A 23195-nucleotide genomic window follows, 5' to 3' on the forward strand; every position below is an offset into this window, starting at 1 on the left:
GCCCCGCAGGGGACTGTCCTGTCTCTCTTTCTCTTCACCATCTACACCACAGACTTCAACCACCACACAGTGTCCTGCCAGCTTCAGAAGCATTACAAATACCTGGGAGTGCACAATGACAATAAACTGGACTGGGCCGACAACACTCAAGCCCTCTACAGGAAGGGCAAGAGCCGCCTTGTCTTCTGAGGAGGCTGAGGATGTTTAAAGAGTCTGTTGTGGACAGTGCTATCCGCTTTGTCGATGCAAGTCGGGGAAGCAATCAGAATTCAAGATTCCCAGAGCAAGATTAAATCTTTTTTTCCATCCAACACGTTTATTGACACAGTTGAAAACACTTTAAATTCAGCCAATAAGAATTTATTTCATTTACAACATTTTTATAGAGCAAATCTAATATAAATTAAACAGACCTATAAATTAGACAGGTTAGTAAAAGTTGCTGGCTAGCGTGCTGAAATCATGTTGACAAAAAAAACGAATGAAATAATGGAAAAAAGAAGAAAATTCTACTGTAATACAATCTAATAAGACTCCTTCCCTGACAAACCCTTTACTGACCGATACCTGTATTTTTTGAGTTTTAGATATATAAAGTTCTCTTTTAATAACGTCTCCTCCTCCCAAAGCTTGCTATAATTCTGTATTCTGTAAAATAACCTCTTAAATAACCTTGTTGTGTTAAAAAGAAAAATACAGTGGTTCAACAGTAGTCAACATGATGATCTGCTGGCTATTAAATCTTTATCAAAAGAATCATGAAGCAGAGCAGCAGGCTGAAGTAAAGCAACATTAATGTTTCTGTCAAAGAAGGCAAACAAAATGTGTGTTTGGGTGTGTGGCGGACGAGGCCCGTCCGCACACCCCGCTGCTGATTTAAGAAACGTCGTGCCTGTTGTACCTGCCGTTGTAGAGGTTGAATGTGTCGTGGACAAGAGCTAGAGAGCTTTTAACAGGTAGCCAGGCTGCGTAGACAGGTGGAGAATGTACAGTATGTAACCTCTGTAAATATTTCAATCTGGTATGTGCACCTCCTCTTCACAACACCATCCCTCCACCCATGATCTCCATCCTCTGTTGAGAAGAAACAAAAACAAAAAGGGGTCAATTAGGTCTGTGTTTGGTGAAACTGGCTTTCGGTTTTAAACTGGAAAGAACTACTTTCTAGGTTCTTTGTGTTTATTTTCTTTGTTCTCTACACTTCACTGAACACACATGCTCACACCCAGCACACTACTGTTGTTACTGATTTACATACTTTTATATCTCGATTGGTTAATTTCCATTTTGTTAAATAAATCTTTAGCTAAAAGTCGAGTGTTTTTCCTCTTCTCTTTGAGCCCGGCTGTGACCAGATAGATCTGTGTTGGCTTATATATGTCAGCCTATAAATGACAAGAAATTAAAGAATAGAAATGCCAAAGATATGTTTTGAAACAGTGTCACTAGGGCTGGCTATCGGTACCCTAAAAAGGTATAAATAGCCCAGTAGCAAGTAGAATCGAACCTTTTTCCACTCAAACGATTCCTGCATTCAATCCTTTTTGTAACCAGATGTGGAGAAATAAAATTACTATTTGTTTGGTTTTACTTGCAGCGAATCACTGCAAGTGTTTTTCAATTCATTGCAATGTATGATTGTATGTATTGTAGCTGCTGCAACCAGTCTGTGGTGAAGTCGAGCGCAGTGTGTTTGACAGAGTTGGCAGTCCAGCGTGCCGACATTCCACCAAAACGTTCAAAAGTACAGCTGTACTACAGGCATGTGGAGTCTGATTACAATTGTGCTCAGCTTCTGTATATCTGTCACGACTTTTAAAGAATGGTAAAAAATCAAACATTTGCTCTCCCTCGTCTATGTTACAAAGTAATCTGACATGTACTTTGCTATAAATCAGTTACCACACACATCAAGTATAAGAACACCACTGTTAAAGTGCTTCTTTAGATTTAACACTGTTAAAAATAAACCAGTTTGCCTTGACTTGAAATTACAATTTTAATGATAAAATAGGTGTGTTCTGCCATCTACTGGCTTAAAAGTGAGTGAACAACACATGAGACTTTGTCAGCACTTCTGAGAATCAGAGACCAGAGATGAGTCAGAGCCCCAAAACCAGCAGTAAAATGAGACGTACAGAAAAAGTCTGTAATACTCAAAAATAAAAGATTAACTGGTAGCAAAGGAGACCGCCAACGCACTTTCTCATAGGCCCTGAAGGTTTTTTGTACTTGTATAATAATTCGGTGGTTTGTGGGTAATATTTATGGTGTTGAATTTTTCTATAAATTCTATTGTTATTTAACACATAAATGAATGAAATATGAAATGATTGAATCTTGTGAGTTTATTACGAAACTTCCACTATTAGTTATTGATGTTTAAGGTACCAGCAAGATTTGAGAACATCTATTTATGAATGGATTTTGTTTTTATTTTTTGGCTGGCATTCATTATACAGAAATCTACATCACTGGGATAATATATTCATGCTATTATAGAGTGTTGTATTTAAGCCCTATCTATACTAATGGAAATGTGAATTAATGTTTTGTAATGTTGCCTTTCATATGGAAGATGGCTTCTCAGTATGCGACACCATTTTCCTGACAAAGGTCTAGTACCGATACTTTGCCAGCTTATAAATGTATTTTTGCAAGTTAGACAGTGTGCAGGTGTTTCTTTGCAAATTTATTGACCAGCTTGTCGCCCTCTGATGCGCCTGTCTCACGTTATAGATGTAACTTTCTATTTAGTGCCGTTCAGTAAAAACTACAATCTTCTACGTTTACCTGAGGCGGTTCTATGAAAGCCAGCCAATCGGACGAGTGTGTTGGGAGCAGCCCCATCGACTGACACTTGTAGATGGCTAACGCCGAGCCCAGGAGGTTACCGACCAGGTAGACGAGGCCCTGAAGCCACTGCTGACTGGAGCTCTCCAACAGCTTGAAGGCTGAGAAACAAGAGGACAAAGGAATGAATGAAAAAGCCCAGAAAACCTTGACAAAGACGTTAGCTTGATGTGAGCTGATTTGAGAACGGTCTCTGATCCAGACAAGGAAAAGAAATAAGGATTTCCACACAGTTTTAACAGGAGTAGGTGTCCAGTTTAAGATGCTGCGTACTCACTGGCAGACATGGACATGAGCGCCTGTATGGGCCTCCAGGCCATCATGCAGACCATCATGATGGGGAAGATGGAGATGGTGTTGCCTGACATGTACATGATGAACAGGTTCATGGGGATCTGTTTTAGGGGCCCGAGAGCCACGTCCCAGCAGCGCTGAACGACAAAGGAGGAAAGAGACAGAGGTGCATATACTTCATTATTGTCTTTATTTCTGCTCCAACGTGTTTCACTCCTGTATGGGTGATTATTGTAAACCACTTGTTTTGGGAGGATCACAGTAAAAACACCAGAAATGGTCGTAATTCCTGGTATTTATTTCTGTTTACCATTTTTCATAATTGATTCTGTATTAATGTATATTGTCTGCTATGTAGCAGAAGGGAGTTACAAAACTCAACTTCACTCTATAACTTCTTATAATGTGACAAACCTAACTACCTATATCATGTAATAACTGTAATTGTGTAAACATTTGTGGTATTTTCTATGAAAACTAACAATGAAATGTTTGAAAGAACTGAACTAATGTTTTGTTTGTGGGGAAGTTAACCTAAATATAGTACGATTTAAGAAATTAGTAGGATGTGTTCATGAAACATAAGAAACCCTGAATAACCACTAACCCTCACCGGTGACAGATATATTTTTAACAATCTCAATGTAGAGCTTAAGTCCCTTGCTTCTGCCCCATGAGACCTTATTTCGGAAAACTATGTACGGTAGGCGAGAGACAACACATTTTTTGATCCGGTTTGAATTATGCCCTGAATTACACACTTTGTTTATAAGTTTAAAATATAAGTTTGTCCGTCAATAAAGTTGCAGCTAAAACAGCAAAGTAACATTTAGTTCCATTACATTTGCATCTCTCGTCTCGCACAATATACATCACCAACATGTTAACGCGTTAATGCTAACTAATATTTATTGCTTGCTTGCAACTAGCGAAGTAACTTATATATTCCACGCATAATGTGTTTAATCAAACGACTCTCGGCCCTTTCATCACATCATCTACACACGTTGTTTGACGATAGCTTCAGTAATGTTAAAAGTTATGACGTCACATCCTTGACCTTTGGGTTTGTGGTCTTTATAATTATGTGTTTTCACAGTCTTATATTTCAAATGTATATTTTAAATTGACAAACATCGTCAGTGTCATTCAGGGCACAAATCAAATGGGATCAAAAAATTAGTTGTCTCTCGCCTACTGTACATTTTCTTGCTGAAATCAGGTCCCATGGTGGTCCACTGAAAAGGGAGGGCCTCCCTGCTTACCTTCTCCACCAGGTTCTTGTCTGTCTCCTGGATGCTGGTGTCGGGAACGGGCTTCTCAGAGTACCCGATGGGGTAAACGACGTCTCCCTGACCGCCCTGCCGGTCACCGCGACTCCTGCAGCACAAAGAAAACACAAAAATATCAGCTTTTATTCCGCATGACCAACTGTGAGTCTTTCATTTTGCTCTGTCTTTTAAAATTACAGAGAAGAGCTTTGCTGTGACTGAGAGCTGTTGTCACCGCCAGTTAGTTAATGATCAGAGTCAAAGTCATGAAAAGCAATTTAAGTCACACGTTCGTGCACTTTGAAGTGGTGAAGAGGCTCGAACCATAAAACTCTGTCTGAACTTGCTGTTGTTCAGCTTCATATTAGGGCTGCAAGTGTCAAAATAATCGCAATATGATGATGATTTTTTTACCATATCGTGCAGCCATAAGTTTGAAGTATCCAGCTGTGGGTCACCTTTATCAACATGAGGACGTTATGATTGGACGTATGCCCTTAGGCCGCCAGGCAACAGGGAGGGCACGAGTTTCCTACAGCTCTAAGTGGTTTTGTAGATTTCCAGGTTGACAAATTGGGTAGTATTATGTGAGGGTTTGTGTAACTATCTGAATTTTTACTTGGAATTACCTGGTGTTGCCCAAGCTCAGCTCCAGAGCCCACTTCATCCTCCTGGCCCCGCTGCCTCCTCTCGTCGACAGAGCTCCTCCTCCTTGTCCCGCTGGAGACGTCATGGCTACTTGCTGCTCTGCTGGACCTCAAGAGACAGAAAAGTACCTACAGAGATAAAAAACAACAACAACAACAAAAGAAACAGACATGCGATGAGTCTTTGCTTTTTGTTCAGCTCTCTACCAGCATCCACGTAGAGGGTTCTGGGTGTAAACAACCAACAAACCATCAAAGTACAACAGGACCAAAACCTGAGTGCTTGGTCGTCAGTTTGTGTTGAAAGGTGGTGGGGACATAGGGGCTCAGATCAGGGGTGTGAAGAGACACTTTACTCACGAGACGTATCGATACACAGTAGTGAGTTTATGAGAACGAGAAGATCTGTTAACAGTGCTTTAAAGAGATCTTCAATGCTGAGCTATATGAGCGGGTCCTCCCCCATAAGATTTTGAGCATTAAACAGTTAATTTCCTGCATCCTGGTGAATTTTCCTGCTTCAATTTATGGTGGGAATGTATTTTTTTAAGTAAAGGGAACCCAAAATTCAGATGGCAGATGACAATTTAAAATCTACACCTCTAACAGAATATAATGCAGTGCAGCTCTCAGGCTTTCTGTGTTGCTTGTTTCAGATATATTTTCTCCTGCAGATCGACTTTGCTCATTTAATATCATCCCTGCTGAGTCAGTCAGCACACATGCAGACAGGATTTAGACTCCCCTCCTCTTTTGTCATGTTTACAGGGAGAAAAAGGAAAACTTGGCCAATAAGAAAGCCTCAGTTTCCCTTATTTAACAATCATCTGTAACGGTTCGTGCCAATCTTTCTCCCGTTAAATGCCCGAGGGAGGGCTGTTACAAGGTTATTGATTAATGACAACGTCGCTGTGATTCCAGCAGCAAGCACCTTCGCACGGTTTCTCCTGCACAAGTAAAATACAAGTAAAATCAGTGCCAGCACGACAAATCAAACAGAAAAGCTGATAATTAAAAAAGCAGGATGTTAACGTTAACGTTGCCCTCACTTCACGTCGCCGTTGTTAAGTTAAGCAGCTCAGACGTAACGTAACATGCCGATATTTAAACACTTACCGTACCTTATAGGAACATCCAAACGACAGCTAGCGGGTTTATTTAACGTTATTTTTGACGAAATTGCGAATAGTAGCTTGCTGCGCCGAGGAATAAAAATCGACCCCTCGTCGAGTTGTTTCCGGGGCTCGTAATGATGACGCAGTTACGCTGCAGACGCAAATATTGCGTCACGGCCGCCCTCTAGCGACTCCCCTTAAAATTAATAAAAGAATAATGACAAAAAGACAAAAAAACACTAAAATTAATGCTATCAATCAACTGTTTCTGCAAGACACTACAATTACACCTCCTGCCTTATCGTATTTGTCCAGTTTTATGGGAAATATATAGATTACGACCCTTTGTTCTGACCAGCAAAGCCACAGATATCCTTTAAAATGCTTCATAGATTTTATCCAACCACTTAAATATTTATAGAAACCTGAGAAAAGTTGTACGGAAGCTCATTTGTTTCAGCCTTTTCGGCCTCACCTGTGGATACATCGTAAGATTTATTGTTCATCATTTCTACTCTACTTTGTAAAACATGTTTTTTAGATTCACTGGACAGGAACTCCTGCTCTCACATCTATTTAATTCATTTATTTTGACCACATTTTATATGCATACATGAAAATTTGGAAGGAAAACATTTCAGAGCGGATTATCTACCATTTGTCAATTAATATATTTATAGATGAATTTACAAACAAAAGCTGTAGTAACTTCCTACATCTGTTTAAATGAAGATTATTGGGGGGAAAAGAACTACCTCAATAACATAATTAAATGGGTATATTTCATACACAAAACAAACTTTCTCCTAATGTAACCTTAAAAATATTTAGATATTCTTAAAGACTAATGAAATATATTCACTTACTGTTACTTTTGTTTTTATATTATTTTATATTAAGGTATTAATTCGACTTTATTGTCCCCCAGAGGAAAATTCTTTTTCACATCACTGTAGATCATCAATTAACATACATCATTTCCCTCCTCACAAATGTCATGCTATGGCTGCAGGTACCAGGAAAACTTACTGTCTGCAGCTGCTGTATAATCTGTGCATGTTTGTGGATAGATTTCAATAAAAAAAAGTGAGACAAGTATAAACAAACTGAAAGAGTATCAGAGCATTTATTAGCAAGGACATGGTCCCCATCGTGTGCAGCTGTAATATATTAAACAACCTGTAAGTGATACAAAAGTTTAAACATCTGTGTGCAGTGTTTACAGTCAGTTTAAAGGCAATGATATCATATTTACACATACTGACGTGTAAATGAAGCAGTGCAAATTGAATTGGAAAGTGTACGTGTTACACGTTACAGGCACAGTGGTTCTGAGTGTTAGCTTTATTAAAGGCACAGGAAAACTCAGGTGTCAAGACCTTTACTGCCACCCAGCAAATACATTTTCTCACATTTCCCGTCATTTGTTCGATAGCCCCATGAGATGCTGTGCATCATACTGTTGTTCTCATGTGAATGTTTCTTGATTGTCACATTTTTATTTTGTGTGAAGAGATCACATGTAGCTCTGAGGTCCAGTTCAGTCCTTTGAAAACGGCACAACTTGTCTAAATGGTTTCAAACTTAAACGCACATTGTCCAGGTGGTCTTTCAAACTGATCAGCAATCAATTACAATTAGAGCTGAACTGATACTGAATATTATTTATATATTTATTTTTTAACTTTAACACATAATTAGAACTAATATTTTATTTGGCTCAGTTTCCAAATGACCTCAAAACACGTTTAACATCTGTACTGCATTTTTGTTACTTATTAGGTAACATATCTCTTTGCTTGGATTATGAACTAGAGTCAGGTATTTATTTATTAATAGGAAAACAGGATGCTTAGCTCTGTGACTTGAACGTAATGGTTACACATGATGAATCACCCAAGATGCATTTTACTGTGAAGTGTAAACAGGGCAGAAATTCATTACGGTTACTCAAAAAAAGTCATATTTCGGACGTGTATGGTTTTCTTCTGACAGATAAGCCTAAGACCCTGAGGAGAACATGTTTGTGTCCGTTGCACAGCGCCTTGTTCACTTGTACAGGCTGAGCTCAGGGCTGTGGTACAGACACATGTAGGAGTCGCAGAGCAGGCGGCGGGTGGACTCTCGTAAGGAGGCGGGGTCAACTCTGCTCAGCTCCTGCTCTGACAAGCTGAGGTAGCGGCCCACCTCGGGACATGCCTTCACCTGGGGGATGTTGAAGCCGTTCTCGCCGCCTGGGTGAGAGCACAGAGAGATATGGGAGCGCTTTAATAGCCGTGTTTCATTTTTTGACTCTGAAACTGAAATCCTTGTTACCAGAACCAAGTGAGGATCTCTCACCTTCCCGGTCTGCCATGCTGTCAAAAAACAGCCAGTTGGCAGGGAGGGGTCCGTGCTTGACGAAGCTCACGTAATGGCTGGTCTCGATGCATGTCACTGCAAAGAGAGACATTCGCTGGCGGGTGCAGTGAAGAGGACCGGTCAACACCCCCCCGGGGACGGCAACCTTCACAGGGACGTGGGACTCCCGCTTCCTGTGACTGTGGACCTGATGATCGACAGAAAAGACAGAGTCAATATGTACGAGACAATGAAGCTCAGAGTGCTTTACATTTGGTCTAAACCTCTCCATCATTATTAATCATCATCAATCATTTAAACCTGCAGTCAGGGCTTTGCAATATGACTAAAATCTCTTATCCCGATAACGACACATATCCACCGATACAGAACATTCTTTGTAAATTCAATGAAATATGATTATAATATAAAGGCGGCAACAACAGCACATCATGGTGAACTAGGAAGTAAGCTGAATGTCCGTGGGCAAGACATTTAACGTTAACTGACCATTGCTTGAACTGCTGTATTAGTGTCTCCCCCATGTTTGTTTATTCTGAATGCCAATATCGTACAGCGGTGAAGTTAATATCAAGTTGGATGGTAGTTTTAAGGAGGATATTCAACAGAAGTCTGTCCCCTCGTGTTGAATTTGTGACACAACGAAATAAACGATATAGCATCATTATAAAGAATAGATGTTCTTCTATCGTCAAACAAAATATGTCGTCATATCGCACAGCCCTACCTGCAATCAGTTTTTAGCCACTTGGAGACAGCGACATGTTAAAATAAAGTTAATATGGCAAACGTGTGCCAAATAACAGCAACATTCAGACTGATTTAAAGTTGTGTGTGTTGTGTGGGCCATCTGATGAAGAGCTCTGTTTTGGCCTCCACCAAGTCCTGAGGGAAACACCTGCCTCTTCAGCTGCTAAATGCTTCACTATTTTCACCAGCGAGTTGCTACTGGGTCTGTCTGCTGTTTGGTGCTGAGCAGGTGAGTGCAGTGAGTTTATATCAGAGCTTTTTCTGATCTTCCAGTTGTCGTCTGGACACAAAGTTAATGAGAGTGAACCAAAACAGTAGAGTTGTGCACCAGAACACCAAAACAATGAGCTGAAAGACACCAAACTGCTCTGCAGAGACGAAGGGAACTGAGTCCGGTGATAATTCTCTGTGGGTTCATCAGTACGAGCAACACCTTTTATATTCCTGGATCCATTGTTAATATAAAAATATGATCATTATAAAAACTCAGAAAAGGTCAGTCGCATCCACATACCTTAACAAACATTTCTAATCATAAACGGATCGGATGTTTAGAAGTTTGGAAACTTTTCAATGCACCAAAACAAAAGTAGGACCGATGACTAAGACTGGCGAAGACTCGTTTTAGTCTGTCGAGGCTACAACTCGGTCTAGGGTCCAAAGTAAGAAATGACTACCTGTGTGTTGCAGGTCTGGCAGTACTGTTTGAGACGACCGGGAGTGATGTCCGGGTCTTCATAACACTGCAGACACTCCCACTCAGCTACAGTCTGACAGATGCTGCACTGTCTCAGAGCTGGAAAGACGAAGAGAGACAAAAACTACACTTTACACATTTAGTACAGTACACAATAAACTCTTATGTGTGCTTTGATAAATCTGAAGTAACTATATAACATCTTGACCAAACCAGAAACAAGCTAAAATGCAGATTGTCCTTACTGTCGTCCAGCAGGTCTGTGATGTCCAGGCTGAGAGAGGGCAAGATGGCGTCAAACATTTTGAAGTCCTTTCCAAACCTGGGCATGAGCAGTACGAGGCAGGAGGGAGCCTGGTGGGGGGGATCAATACACGTGATCTGATCGCTACAGTAGAGTGATTTCTTTTAACAACATGCTGAGTTTTTCTCCAAAACGACCCTGACATGAACTTGTTTCTGATACCTCGACAAACTTGAGGCCGGCGTGGAGGAAGGAGGATTCCAGCAGCGCCTGGACGCTGGCGACTCTCATCCGACTGGGCGAGGTTAGGGGGATGGGGGAGTCAACTGGGGAGAGAGGCGAGGGCGAAGAGGGAGAGGGAGGCAGGGTAGGCGGGAAGAGTTGGTAGAGGTGACACTCCTGAGGCTGCTGAGTCATCGACCTTAAAGAGAGGAGAGGAGGGAGAAAAGAGACAAAGTGTCAGTAAATCGACAGGTGTTTTCTTTATGGATCTGCAGTAACAGACTGTATATCAAAAATAGAACAACAGAGGGTTTTTTTTTCCCCTCAGATGCCTCACAAGGTTTTGCATGCCCACAAAAACTGCAGCCCATTTCCATAGTTGCACAATTTTGAAGTACTCCTCCGAGACATAGTTTGACACTAGAAAGACGTTTCTCTGTGCTCACCTTAAATCTGAGGCACGTCTTTTAAACACAGGCCATTGAATCTTTTTGTGAAAAAAAACATCACATCAGACACAAATTATTATTCAAAGAAAGAAATGTCTACTGTTTTAGAGATTTGGAGAGGCAACATTCACATAACATGAGGAATAAACACAATTTTGTGAGGTGGAAATGAGTGTTTTCCCCGTACTTTCCTGTTCTGTTAATCATCTTGAAACCCCTTGTGGATGTTTTAAACCACTCTACAATCAAGTTGAGATGGCAAATAGATTTGACTCAGATTCTCTACCCGTATGAATTCACTGATTATCATATATCTGTCAAACTCAGACACCGTGTCTTTTACTTAGGCACTGGAAACTTTAACAACTAAAGACAGATCACCAGCTATAAACCTAAATCCCCCCCACTCCATGAACGACTCACGCCTTGCCAACGAGTTGAACCAGTTTTACTGTCGCTTTGAAAGACAATGGGACAGACCTGACACCATCCCCCATTGGCCACAGTCCACCATCTCATCAGTGGGCTTCCTCAACAAGGCCCGGGTCCCCACGGTCACTGACTCTCATGCCACCCTCTCATGCCACCCACACACACACACACACTTTGACCTAAAACACAAGCAGGTAAACTTTCCTGTGGCTGTTTGGACAAAAGAAAACACGTCCCAGGTGTTTTTACAGAGATTACTTTCTCATGCCAGAATGCAGAAAATAGCTGAGGTAAAGTGAGTTCAGCTTGCAGCCTGTGTGACAGCCTTTTTTTTTTTTAAACAACTGGCCCGTGTGATGATGAAGCAACGTGTGTGTGCGCGTGTGACTGCCTTCAGGTAAAAGCCTAACAAACAGCGTGTGAACCAATGGCTCGTGAGACAGTGTGTTACTACTACGTACTGATTTTACATTGAGCCTGTAAACAAAAAGAGTGGTGGTGAGATTACCTAATCTTGAGGAGCGGCTCGACTCGGAGGAGCTGGAAAAGCTTGTTGAGGAACTCCTCAGGATCTGACGGACAGAACAGCGGCAGCATGACAGCATTCCTCAGTCTGATCACACACAAAACGCTGTTCATGGCAGGAAGCACTCGTACCTTTCTCCTGGTTGGTGAAGCCTGTGTTGCTGTTCGCAGCCTCCAGCAGTCGTCTCAAGGCCATGGTCTTACTAGCACACACGTAGCCATACCTAGGAAACAAGCCAGTACACAAATACTTCAGGAACGCTTGGTATTTTACATAAAATCAAACAGCGTGTTGTGTTAAGTGACAATTTCACTTCTGAGCCAGTCTTTCATTTCAACATGTTCACAGCTGGAATGTCGACTGTGCACATTTCATTATATGTTATGTTTGCAGCGGTTGCAAGTTGATCTTTTCCACAAACAAAAGCTGCAATAGTGAAGAAATACTACGTTGAAAGTAATTTTACTCAAGTACAAAAGCATTAGCATCAAAATATATTAAGTAAAAGAATGATGTATATTATTATAATTATAGATGCATTAATGTGTACATCACTGGTAAAGGTGAAGCTTAGTGCAATGACTTTCTACACTGACATAATAATACATCATCACTTATTAGTTGATTTATATTTTGTATTAATAAATAAATAACAATGCTGCAGCTGACCAGTAGCGCCTGGTAAGTGGCACTGTAGTTTCTTGTAATAGTAAAAAATAGTAGCGTGTGATTAGAAAAATCCCTGCCCAACCACACACAGACACGTTTACACACCTCCGCAGGGGGTTGACTATCTCACAGCGCAGCAGGTCCTGAGCCTGACTCGAGTCAGTTTCAGGATCAGAGGGCCAAAACAAGACCCAGTCTGCTGAGCTGCAGCAGGAGAACAGACTGTAGAGAGACAGTGGACACAACAGAGGAAATACAATAAGCAACAGTACTTTTGTATTTGTATTTGTTATGTATGAATTCAGCATAATGTGGAGCCAAACACTTTTAGTGAGGTTGATCCCAAAACGTTCTACAAGTTTATTTTTTTATTTTTATTTATATGCATTTGATTTTTTTTACATCCTCATCCCTGTTCATGGGAATCAGTATTCATCATATTTATTCTAAATTTAATAAAACCACTTCAGTTCGTTCAATTAATGTTTCATTTCATTAATCAGAAGCAATGAGGAGCAATAAAACCAACAGCTTTAAGAATATAGTAACCATAATTTACTATTTATTTATTTTTATGTGTAGGTATGTGCGTTTGTAGATGTTTTTACGCATTGTTGTGGGTCAGATTTGGACCTTGACTCTGTAATAAAGTTTTGATTGATTGAATGAATGAATGAATATGTTGCATATTACACATCATGGTAGGCAAACAGTGTTTATAATGAAGGGTTCACCACACTGACATGTTTTACAAGATTACTACAATATGTTTACCAGTTTATTTATGACACACATGCTCATTAATCTACAACTGTTAAATCTGTATTCACGACATGTTATATACATCACTCCACAGGGGTGCTGAGTGATCTGAATTTTATGTCGATATATTTAATATATTTCAAAAACATGTCTACCCTTTGATCCTTTCTGTTACTACCAGTATGTAGATAGTGTCAGATTTTACCTGAACAGCGTAGCGTCCAGGTAGCAGGAGTTGAGGTGACCCTGGATGCCTCTCTTCCAGCCCCGGTAGAGCTCACAGGCCTCGTCCCCGTCCACAGGAGGAGTGTGCTCCTCCACTCGCTCGCTGCCCCACTCTGCAAAGGCTGGGAGCCACGAGGACACAGGAAGCAGTATCAGATGTTAGGGGTGTCACGATTCTCAAAATCCACGTTTCGGTTTGACATATGAAAAAGGTCACAATTGGATTTATAATATAAAGGAGGCCAATTATACTGCATTTTAGGGCTGAACGATTTGATGATATAATCTAATTGCGATTTTTCTGCCAGATATTGCCGTTACGAATCGATTAGCAATTTGTTTTTGTTTTTTAAGTTTAGCTTTATTTCAATACTGTAAGTCTATTTTTGATTGTACCAGCGTTAAGCAGCACAGAGCAGCTGAACCGGGCAAGAAGTCAGGCGCAGAACATCATAGAGAATCCGGTTAATTTTCAAAATAAAACCCCCTGCGCACACTCCCGATTGCATATCAATAATGAACACAGTTAAAACAGATAAAAAAGAAAACAAAATCTGAACAAGTCAGCAAAATTAGGCAGGCAAAACGCTTTTATTATGAAATACTTCATGTGGATGTAGCCGAGCGGAGAGAAACGGGCTCACAGAAAGCTGTTATCGGTAGTTGAAGCACACAGAATGACAAATTAACAACACGTCAACAGCGCAGGCCAGGCTAAACGCTTTTAACTGCATGACTGTTTAAAACGGGTCAGATGCTGTATAATTAATCTACATTTTGCTCACCAACTTGATGATTAGCTAGTGCCGTTCTTTAAAATCGCAATTTCGATTAATCGTTCAGCTCTACTGCATTTCCAGCCCTACATTGTAGTTCTGTGACTCCTCTATGGATTCCAGGTTCACATTTTTTTCAGCTTATACTGGCCCTTCATGCAGGCCCTCATTTCAGCCTCTGTCTGGATCAAGCTGGAGATGCTCCTGTCTCTTTAATTCTATGCCAGGAGCAAATCACCATATATGGAAATCCAGCTCTGTCTGAAGTCATACCGGACAATTAGTCGAAAAAACAAAACAAAAAAACGGAGCTTTCATAACAGTGGGAAGTCTGAGGTTTTTGGCTCACAGACATTTCTTTTAAATACTTCATTATTTGAAGTTTTGGCCACGGACAACAGCTTGACTTTCCTCACCTGCAAAAACGCCACCTGGATTAGCTGTTAGTCCAACAGAGACAACTGTCACGGCTGAGTGAATAAATGCATATGTATTCCGTTCCCCTTTAACGATGAGTTAGAAGTCGGCCCTATGGTCTCTTTTTTCACAAACATTTTTTAAAAGTCTTCTTCAGCCACTACAGTCATGTTTTCCTACCTATAGAGTTGCATCGCTCTACTTGATTGACAGGCGTCTCAGGGGCAGGAAACCTGGAGTCCCGTCTACAGTTGCGAAGCTTGACAAACAACCCTTTATTAGCCGGGCAACGGAAGTGACGTTCCCCGAGGTAACTGCCATCTGTTCCAGCAGACAGCTCCTGGTCCTGAGGCAAACAGAGGGTACAGTTTAGTTTGACGACGTGGCAAAAAAACTATTTGCATATTATATCAGTGGAAACCTTTTTGTCATGGATCAAAGAGACCAAGTGAGTCATCCCTCTTCATATATAGTCTATGGTCAGCACTAAGTTAGATGGCAATGCAACACGACATTCGTGCACTTCCATCAAGAATTGAACTCACAAATAAATGAAACAACTACATCTTTACTCATTACTTACAGCTCAACTTAACGGTCGCCATCACTTACATGAAAACAAAGGTGGGCGCAGTAGTTATTTCTTTTGGACAATGTCAATGAAGAGCTTAATTCACACACACACAATTTAACGTTTATTGTTTGTCTTAATGATTAAAAATGTAAACTGATCATAACTGAAAATACAGGCCAGTTTTAACATGTAAACAAACTCTGAACAGCACCAGAAAACAATAATAACTGTAATTAGTTGTTAAGTGCTAATCTTGCATCTGTTCCTAGAATAAAAGATCACTTTGAGACTGTTAACAGTTTTGGTAGTAACATTACCCTTTTGCTAACGTTTAGATAATGGGATTGTACCTTAAACTAAGACTATAAAAACTAGTATAAACAAATGTCAGTGGATACTGAATGAAGTCCCCTTACCAGCTCGATGCCTGCCACTGCCTCTGTAATCCCACTGATCCGTCCAATCCAGCGAACAACACCAAAAAGCGGCGGGTCATTCACTTCAACCATCGACCCAACCTCCAGCTCGCCCTCCGGTCTGGCCTCTCCAATCACCCCTGTGTCGTCAACAATGTCTGGCGATCGCAGCGGCGAAGGAGGGCCATGTACGCCATTGGTGTGGTGCTGCAGGTCGGTGGTGGTGGGTGATGTCGGGCTGCGGGGTTTGGGAGGCGGGAGAGGGGGCGGAGGCACGGGCATTTGTGTGGGTTTTGGTGGCGGCAGGGGAGGAGGTTTAAGTGCTTGTTTGCCGGGAGGCATCAGGGCGACCTTTGGAGCAGATGCGGGTGGTGACGTGGGGCCCTGTTTAGAGCTGGGGGGCGGCACAGGCTTCAGGATGGATTTGGGAATCTGAGAAGGGTTGTGACGGAGGGATTTAGGTTCTGGGGGCATAGAAATGGAACAAGGGTTAGGTGTTTCCTCATAATGTTTGCATGCAAAATAGATTCCTGCATATGAAGCTCAGGCATACACTTTTTTATCAATTGTTCCAAACATATCCGGTCTCGCCACCGGAGCAGCATGAGAAAAGCCGGTGTCACTCTGTGAAAGAGACAGTTACGTTACGTGTCATCTGCAGTTAAAGCGGTAAGACAGATGAAAACAGGGATAAGATAAAAAAGGTTTAGCTTTGGATCGCTGGCCAATTAACGTTAGCTGTATTGCTGCCTTTTGTTTTTCAACTTTTCATAAAGCCGATGTCACTTCTCTTCAACCGACCAATCACAGACTGGATGAGGCGGGACATTACAAAAAAAGTTTGACGTGCTACAGCAAATCATTAAATGTTGAACAATATGATTATTTGAAAGTTAATACTCAGCATTAACAAATTAGAGACCAATGTAGATAATTTTGCTTGCACAAGGATTAAATAAGTACAACCAACCCACAGAAATGAAACTGCTGTAACTGGATGTAATATTCAATTAGTGGTAAAATAGTACACTATTATATGCAATTATAAAGAATATGGAATTTAATATATTAACATTATACATACAGTATACTATTAACTGATCATTATACTCTTTATTTAATGTTATAATATTATACTAAAACACTCATTTACGCCAGTTCCTCCTCCAGGCTGTGGATAGAGCCTCTGCAGTGGACAGATTAGATTTAGATCCAGGATGCCAGTGTGCCAACATTTGCTCCGTTTAGCCGTCTCCTCCTGAGAGCAACACACTCCCCTTGTTCTGTTTTACTAAAGTTATTGTTATAAATATTGTTGTTATTGTACAAGTTGAAAGAAAGAAAAAAAAAACATTTCAAAATGTCAGCATTTTGTGCATTTTCCTTAACATCAAGTATGACCTTTTCTCTAAATCGTGCAGCCCTACCGAAAGTGAACAAAAAACATGGTTGACCGTGACAAACTCTTTGTAAAGTATAGGCTATACGCAGTTGCACCCTCAGCACTGCCCTTGGTGTTAATTACAAGTATGGCCGTTTTAACAGTCCTCAAAAGAGAGAAAATGTTGTACATTATACTTCCAAATGTTTTCAAATGTTCTGGCTTTTTTACATTTTACTGAATAACTTTTGTGCAGAGAACATAACTCAGAGATTCTTTAGTGTAACCAGCTACCTAGTAACATATTTCTACATCAATTCACATGACGAACATGTTTCACTATATGATAGAATTTATACTTTTAATTAAATCCATGCAAATATGTTTTATATTGCCTTTTCGGTTATTGTTTACCATTTACAACGTGTACCTTCATGGGAGCTGCCACTGTTGTGTGATGTCATTCGACTGCTACTCATGAAAGTCGGAGTACATGTTTAAATTCAAGTTCAAAAGTAGGAAGTTTGACTTCATGTGGCGTTCCTTGTTACTTTTTCTAGTTTGAGGTTGGAAAATTCTGAGTTCCGAGTTGCCATGAACGCAGCGTAAGTCTCAGATTTTTATTTGATACCTTCCATTTAAACACAACTGCCCCGTTACAAGATCAGTTTCTATTGTTACTTTTTGGTCTTTTAGTGTTAGAGCAAGTTGTTCTTTCAACTTTGAAATCTGTTTTATTACCTTAGCAGATTGGCCTTTTTCATAGGCGACGTTGTGACATGTCACAGTAAGAAAAGTACAGCTATAATATAATTATTATAATAAAATAAATGATGCCTGATGGGGCTGGGCGATATGGCCAAAAATGATCGATAATTATCACGATACATTTCAAATCATTATTTCTTAAAATTTTTGGTCCTGAGTGAAAGTTGAAGAAAACAGATGGCAAATCTTTTTTCTATCCCTTTTCCTCAACAAAATATCGTAATAGAAAAATTAAGTGCTAATTTGTTTGCAATTCAAATAAATGAAATCAAACATTTATTGAACATTTGTTAAATTGTTATGAAGGAAAATTAGGTTATATTGCGATCATTATCATTATTGTTTTATTGCTCAGCCCTTGTTTTATTGCCCAGCCCTCGATCTTAAGGTTGATAAACAGCCATATATTCTGTACCCTTAAACAGTTAATGCTTCTGAATATCCGTGTGGACTAATGCTTCACACACACTGCGAGTGTCTGGGGCCTTGTTGTGTGACAGTTGCCATACCTGAGGACACCTTGGTGATCGGCAGTAGTAGTCCATAGAGGCTGGTGGGAATGTGACAGAGCTTCTCTCCCTTACAAAGCCCATCCCAGTTACCAACAGGAGCGTCCTGCAACGTAAAACACACAGTCAAACACAAACCTGCAGACAAAACTGGAGAATCAAATGTAGAGAGAATTAGTGAAAATTAATTTACACATCAAGACGTAAGAAGTATTTTTTTTTTACACATTTTGTCACATAAATTCTTTAGGTGTTTTCAGTAACATCCAGCTTCATTTGTGAGCCTGGAATTTTTTTCTTACAATTATTTTGGGAATTGTATGCCTGTATTAGAGCCAACTGAGAAGGATGACAGGAAATGATGGGAGAGAGAAAGACATTTATTTAAAAAAGAAAAGAAAAAAAAAAAAGAAAAAAAAAATGGATCAGACTCTTCATACAATCCGTATCTCCTGTGTCGTACTGACCAGCAGGACTCCGACGTAGATCCCGGAAGAGGATCGGCCAGGCAGGGGACCACAGAAGCGGACCTCCCCCCCATAGACATTGTCTTCCAGTGGGAAACACACCCGCTGGCCGACATGGAACAGTGGAGGTGACGCCGGGCCTCGGAACTGGACCTGGTGTGGAACTGCGACGGGCACCGACTCTGCTCTGCGAGCGAGGACGGTGAAAGCTTGCGGCTGAGGAGGGCTGCCGTGATGATGCTGGTGGTAACTAATACGACGACTGTGCTGCTGTTGATTTGGGTGTTCGTTGTTGCTGTTGTGCCCGCTGCTGGGCTGACTGTTGCTGCTGCGGTCTCGCTCGCGGACTCTCTCGTGTGCGTCGGAGCCATTGCTCGAAGACCAGTGGCGGAGCTTGATGAGGCTGACTGGGACGAAGAGGGCGCAGCCTTCGGGGCAAGTGAAGAGCCGCTGGCCTTTAAATGAACCACTGCCCACTCCTTTACCTGCTGCTGAACCCTGCAGAGGAGAGAATGACAGATTGAAGTATTTACAGTTGGTGATTAAGTGCTCTTTCCCTTCTTTGTTGGTATGAATGTTTTTATTTGCTGTGGTGGCATTAAGTCCAGTTTTGTTATATTAAAGTTAATGTTAATGATTTTGATAAACTCAAACTCCAGTTCTCATGCATTCTGTTAATACCTGTGTATATAATATTCATTGTTAGTGGCCACCATTTCCCTGCTAGATTTAAACTGCCTAACTTTGAATGAGAGATTCACAGGAGACGGACCATGCATGTAATTACAGAGTTACTGTTTTTAATTTTATTTCACTGTAAACCCTGTAGAGTGTTTTAAGTCACAGCTGAAAACTTATCTTTTTTTTAAGTGCGTCTGTCCATGAGTTCAAATGGAATTGATTTTGTTTGTCATTGTTTCTATTTTTTGAGCAGCTGTCTGCTCTTTCAATGCTTCTTTTGACCTCTAACCTCTGTGATGCTTTTATTGTGCTATCTCCATCCCTCTGTAAAGCACTTTGTAACCTTGGTTTTGAAAGGCGCTATATAAATAAAATCTGACTTGACTTGATTATTGTAAAGTAGATGCTATTGTAAGTACTGATTTGAACTGTTCATCAACAATACATCTACAAAACATCTGCAGCGTAATTGAACAGCCAGAAGCCTCCAACTCCTCAGCCAGGTAACAAACTCTATTTACTGTGCCTGGCTGATGTGTGGAAAACAACAAAGTGGCTCAATTTTCTGTCTTCTTTATTAAGACAAACTGAAACGTTTGGCTGCACTAGGGCTGCAGCTAATGGTGATTTTAGTACTCAAAGCTTCTACAGATTATTTCATCAATTCATCGACTAACCCTAATCCCATACTTTGGACACTTTCTTCTCCGTCCCTCAATATTTTCTCTCTCTTACTCCACTTTGCAAACAGCGCCATCATAATCACGTCGTAATAAATGTCTGTGCGAAACAGTGAGCTATATAGTTGTATGGATGACACAAAGCATTTCAGTAATCAAATTAATCGATTTAATCGCTGTTTCGTTTCGTTCCCTAGGCTGCACTATAAACAGATCCACATTAGGTTAAATCCTCAAAACTACGTAGGATGCTAAAATGTTTACACTCATATCCTCGATTCAAGTTTACCTTGAGCTGCACCCCAAAATACACGGCGCTGCTGCCTCTGGTCAGTGGCCCGATGTATTTAAGCTCTGCCTCTGCCAGCTCGTCCTGTTGGTTTATTTGGACCCACAGCGGAGCATCAACAGGCAAACTAGCAAGCTGCTGCAGCTTCCCGGGATTGCCTGAAAAACACAAAACAATAAATAAAAAATAAAAAACTTACTACAGAGGGAAGGGATAACTAATTACATTTGAAAAAAATAGGTTAGTTATGAATTTAGTGGTCAGTTAGAGAAGACAAAAATTTGATATGGCTTTACCAGATCATTTTCATGTATCATTATTGCCCCTGCTCCTATGTCTATTGATAATATTACTACTACAACAATTACTAATGTGTCATTATTTGGCTACTATTACTATTGATCATCATTACCGCTATTTCCATTACGAGCAGTCATGCTACTGCCGTCACTGATTTGATCAATATTTCTACCACTGCAATAATCACAATTCTTCTACTAACAGACATGTTCTTTATACTAATACAAGTACACAAGCACTCTACAGCTATAAATGCTGCAAACACTACTGGTGCTATAATCTGTCATTACTCCAACTAAGTAACTAACTAATGTGTTACTTAGAAGTTTTAGGCGGGCCTCCGGCTCCCATACAGGCTCCAACAGGCCGTTGAGGTCTGCCGGAACTTCGTGCAGGTACTTCCTCTCTAGTTTTAGCATGATGCCATTGTCTAACACCTGCGGTAAGAGAGAAAGATAAATATGCGGGAGAGAAAAGGAAATAAATTAGTGGCAAATTTGAAGGTAAACAAACCACATAGTTTCAGACTCTTACACTCAGAGGGTGTAAGAGTGGTTTTAAATATGTCCACCATTTAAAAGGCTGACTCAACAGCACGTGGAACAAACTCTCATGTGAACAATGCAATACAGCCAAGAATAAAATAGCCAAACCATGTACAAATACATAATTAAACGTGATTTAACTAATGACAGCGGCCAGTAAGTTAACTGATGTTTGACTGCCCGACCTAACATTTTACACAAAAAGTACCAAAGGCCAGGTCTGAGGTGAGAAATTATTTTATCTCTTTTGCCATCAAACTATCTTAGGGGTATATGACAGAGGTAGGAACTACTGGCTATTTGCCTTAAGATACTAATGAGTTCCTATAATGTTGTAATTCTTGTAACTTATGCATGTTTAATATATATTTTTTATGTTTTTTGATCTGTTTGGATACTAATCACATTCTTGCTGCTTGCATTTTAATATTTTGTATAAGATGTTGATTTTATAAATGTATATACAGAAAAAATGGAATGTACTGCTCCCGTGACCTACACAGGGTATACTTAGCACACCTGTGAGGGTTTTTGTAATTTCACTGTGTGAGCCTGAAGAAGCAATGGGCGAAAGAGTTGCTCACAATAAATGCAGTAAAGTCAGATCAGTGTGCCATAGCTTGTTTTTGACTTTTAATAGCCTCATCCCGCTATCTACCAGCACCTGATTGCTGTGGCTGTGCTCATGGAATTTCTTGTTTTATTATTGCTTTATATATATATATATATATATATTATATATATATATATATATATATGTATATGTATGTATATATGTATATGTATATGTATGTGTGTGTGTGTGTGTGTGTGTGTGTATATATGTATATATATTTAAATAAGGTCAAACATTTGGACAAAATTCTGAATTTAAATTTAAAAAAGAAAACAGTAATAATTGTTTTCAGTTTCAATTAACCTGCTAGTTATTTTCTTGATAAATTAATTTCTTTGTCTGCCAAAACATTGTAAAAATGGCCATTATAATTTCCCATAGCCCAAGCATTTAAATAAATAATTGTATTTAAAATAACCCAAAGATAATCGATTTACTATCATTGTCAACACTTATACTGTCTCCTTGTAACATTGTGATATAGAAAGTAGACCTACAGGTCTCTCTAGCCAGGTATCAAAATGTCCCCGTACCCTGAATGTGTTAACTCTAAATCTAATTCAATTTAATGTGTGTTTATACCTTGACCCAAAGGGATTCGCCTCTGTTCTTGCCCGAGTCTTGCTCCTGGCAGATGAACCCCCGCTCCAGCCGAATGGTACCGTCCAGCTGGTCCTGGACCTTCAGGTCGGTCGAGATCAAGAACATTTTTGGGGGGCGGCGCTTCCTGTTTTGCTCATGCGGCCCTGACATCTTTTGCGCGTGTTTTTTATATTTATGTAGCTGGGCTCACAGAGAACTTAACACTTTCATTTCCCTATAAAATTAAAAAACTATTAACAAACGAAAGGCAAAGAGGCCCGACGTGTGTCCGTTCACCTCAACTCACAGTAACGGCAGGTAAGTGAACGACTATTAAGAAACGTTTACATTTAAACTGAATAAAATTTGTGGGAACTGTTCAAACAGCACAAGCTACATTCCCGCCAGACTCTCGACTAACAATCTACGCTGTTAACTTTGAGTTGTAGGCGTTCATCAAACACTCACCAACTTCATAAACTCTGACCGTCAACATTTCCCGTCACATTTGAATGAGCTACGCGTCTTCAATAACAAACTGCACAGCGAAGCAGGAAGCAGAGTGACTAACAGCGGCGTGAGCCAATAGCGAGTGATAAAACTTTAAAAGGGGAGTGCTTTTAACCAATCAGATCAGCCTGTGGGCGTTCCCGTGAATGAGGGAAATTCCACAGGTC

General features: G+C 40.3%; 2 protein-coding genes across 3 annotated transcripts; both read right to left on the minus strand.

The window, feature by feature from the left end:
• Nucleotides 1–294: 294 nt before the first annotated feature.
• On the minus strand, nucleotides 295–6324 carry emc4 (ER membrane protein complex subunit 4). 2 transcript variants are annotated; one of them, XM_038732123.1, is made up of 6 exons: nucleotides 6187–6324; nucleotides 5048–5194; nucleotides 4413–4527; nucleotides 3131–3284; nucleotides 2794–2954; nucleotides 295–1074 (listed from the first exon to the last, which is right to left on the minus strand). In XM_038732123.1, exons 2-6 carry the CDS (start codon nucleotides 5149–5151, stop codon nucleotides 1039–1041), a joined length of 570 nt encoding a protein of 189 aa, XP_038588051.1. In that variant the 5' UTR covers nucleotides 5152–5194; nucleotides 6187–6324; the 3' UTR covers nucleotides 295–1038. The 2 variants fall into 2 exon arrangements, with proteins under 2 accessions (XP_038588051.1, XP_038588052.1); XM_038732124.1 differs by having other exon boundaries at nucleotides 6182–6321.
• Nucleotides 6325–7287: 963 nt separating this feature from the next.
• si:cabz01101003.1 (ubiquitin carboxyl-terminal hydrolase CYLD) lies at nucleotides 7288–23063 on the minus strand. Its single transcript, XM_038731121.1, has 16 exons — nucleotides 22519–23063; nucleotides 21095–21212; nucleotides 20476–20633; nucleotides 18826–19323; nucleotides 18359–18464; nucleotides 15701–16164; nucleotides 14891–15056; nucleotides 13498–13639; nucleotides 12636–12752; nucleotides 11993–12084; nucleotides 11844–11907; nucleotides 10455–10653; nucleotides 10234–10342; nucleotides 9969–10087; nucleotides 8521–8728; nucleotides 7288–8414 (listed from the first exon to the last, which is right to left on the minus strand). The coding sequence occupies exons 1-16, from the start codon at nucleotides 22687–22689 to the stop codon at nucleotides 8230–8232; spliced, it is 2916 nt and encodes a 971-aa protein (XP_038587049.1). The 5' UTR covers nucleotides 22690–23063; the 3' UTR covers nucleotides 7288–8229.
• Nucleotides 23064–23195: the final 132 nt, after the last annotated feature.

The sequence above is a fragment of the Micropterus salmoides genome, unplaced genomic scaffold (assembly GCF_014851395.1).
Source record: "Micropterus salmoides isolate LMB-PRFRI ecotype aquatic unplaced genomic scaffold, ASM1485139v1 Ms_hic_scaffold_2, whole genome shotgun sequence".
NCBI classification, from domain to species: Eukaryota; Metazoa; Chordata; class Actinopteri; order Centrarchiformes; family Centrarchidae; genus Micropterus; species Micropterus salmoides.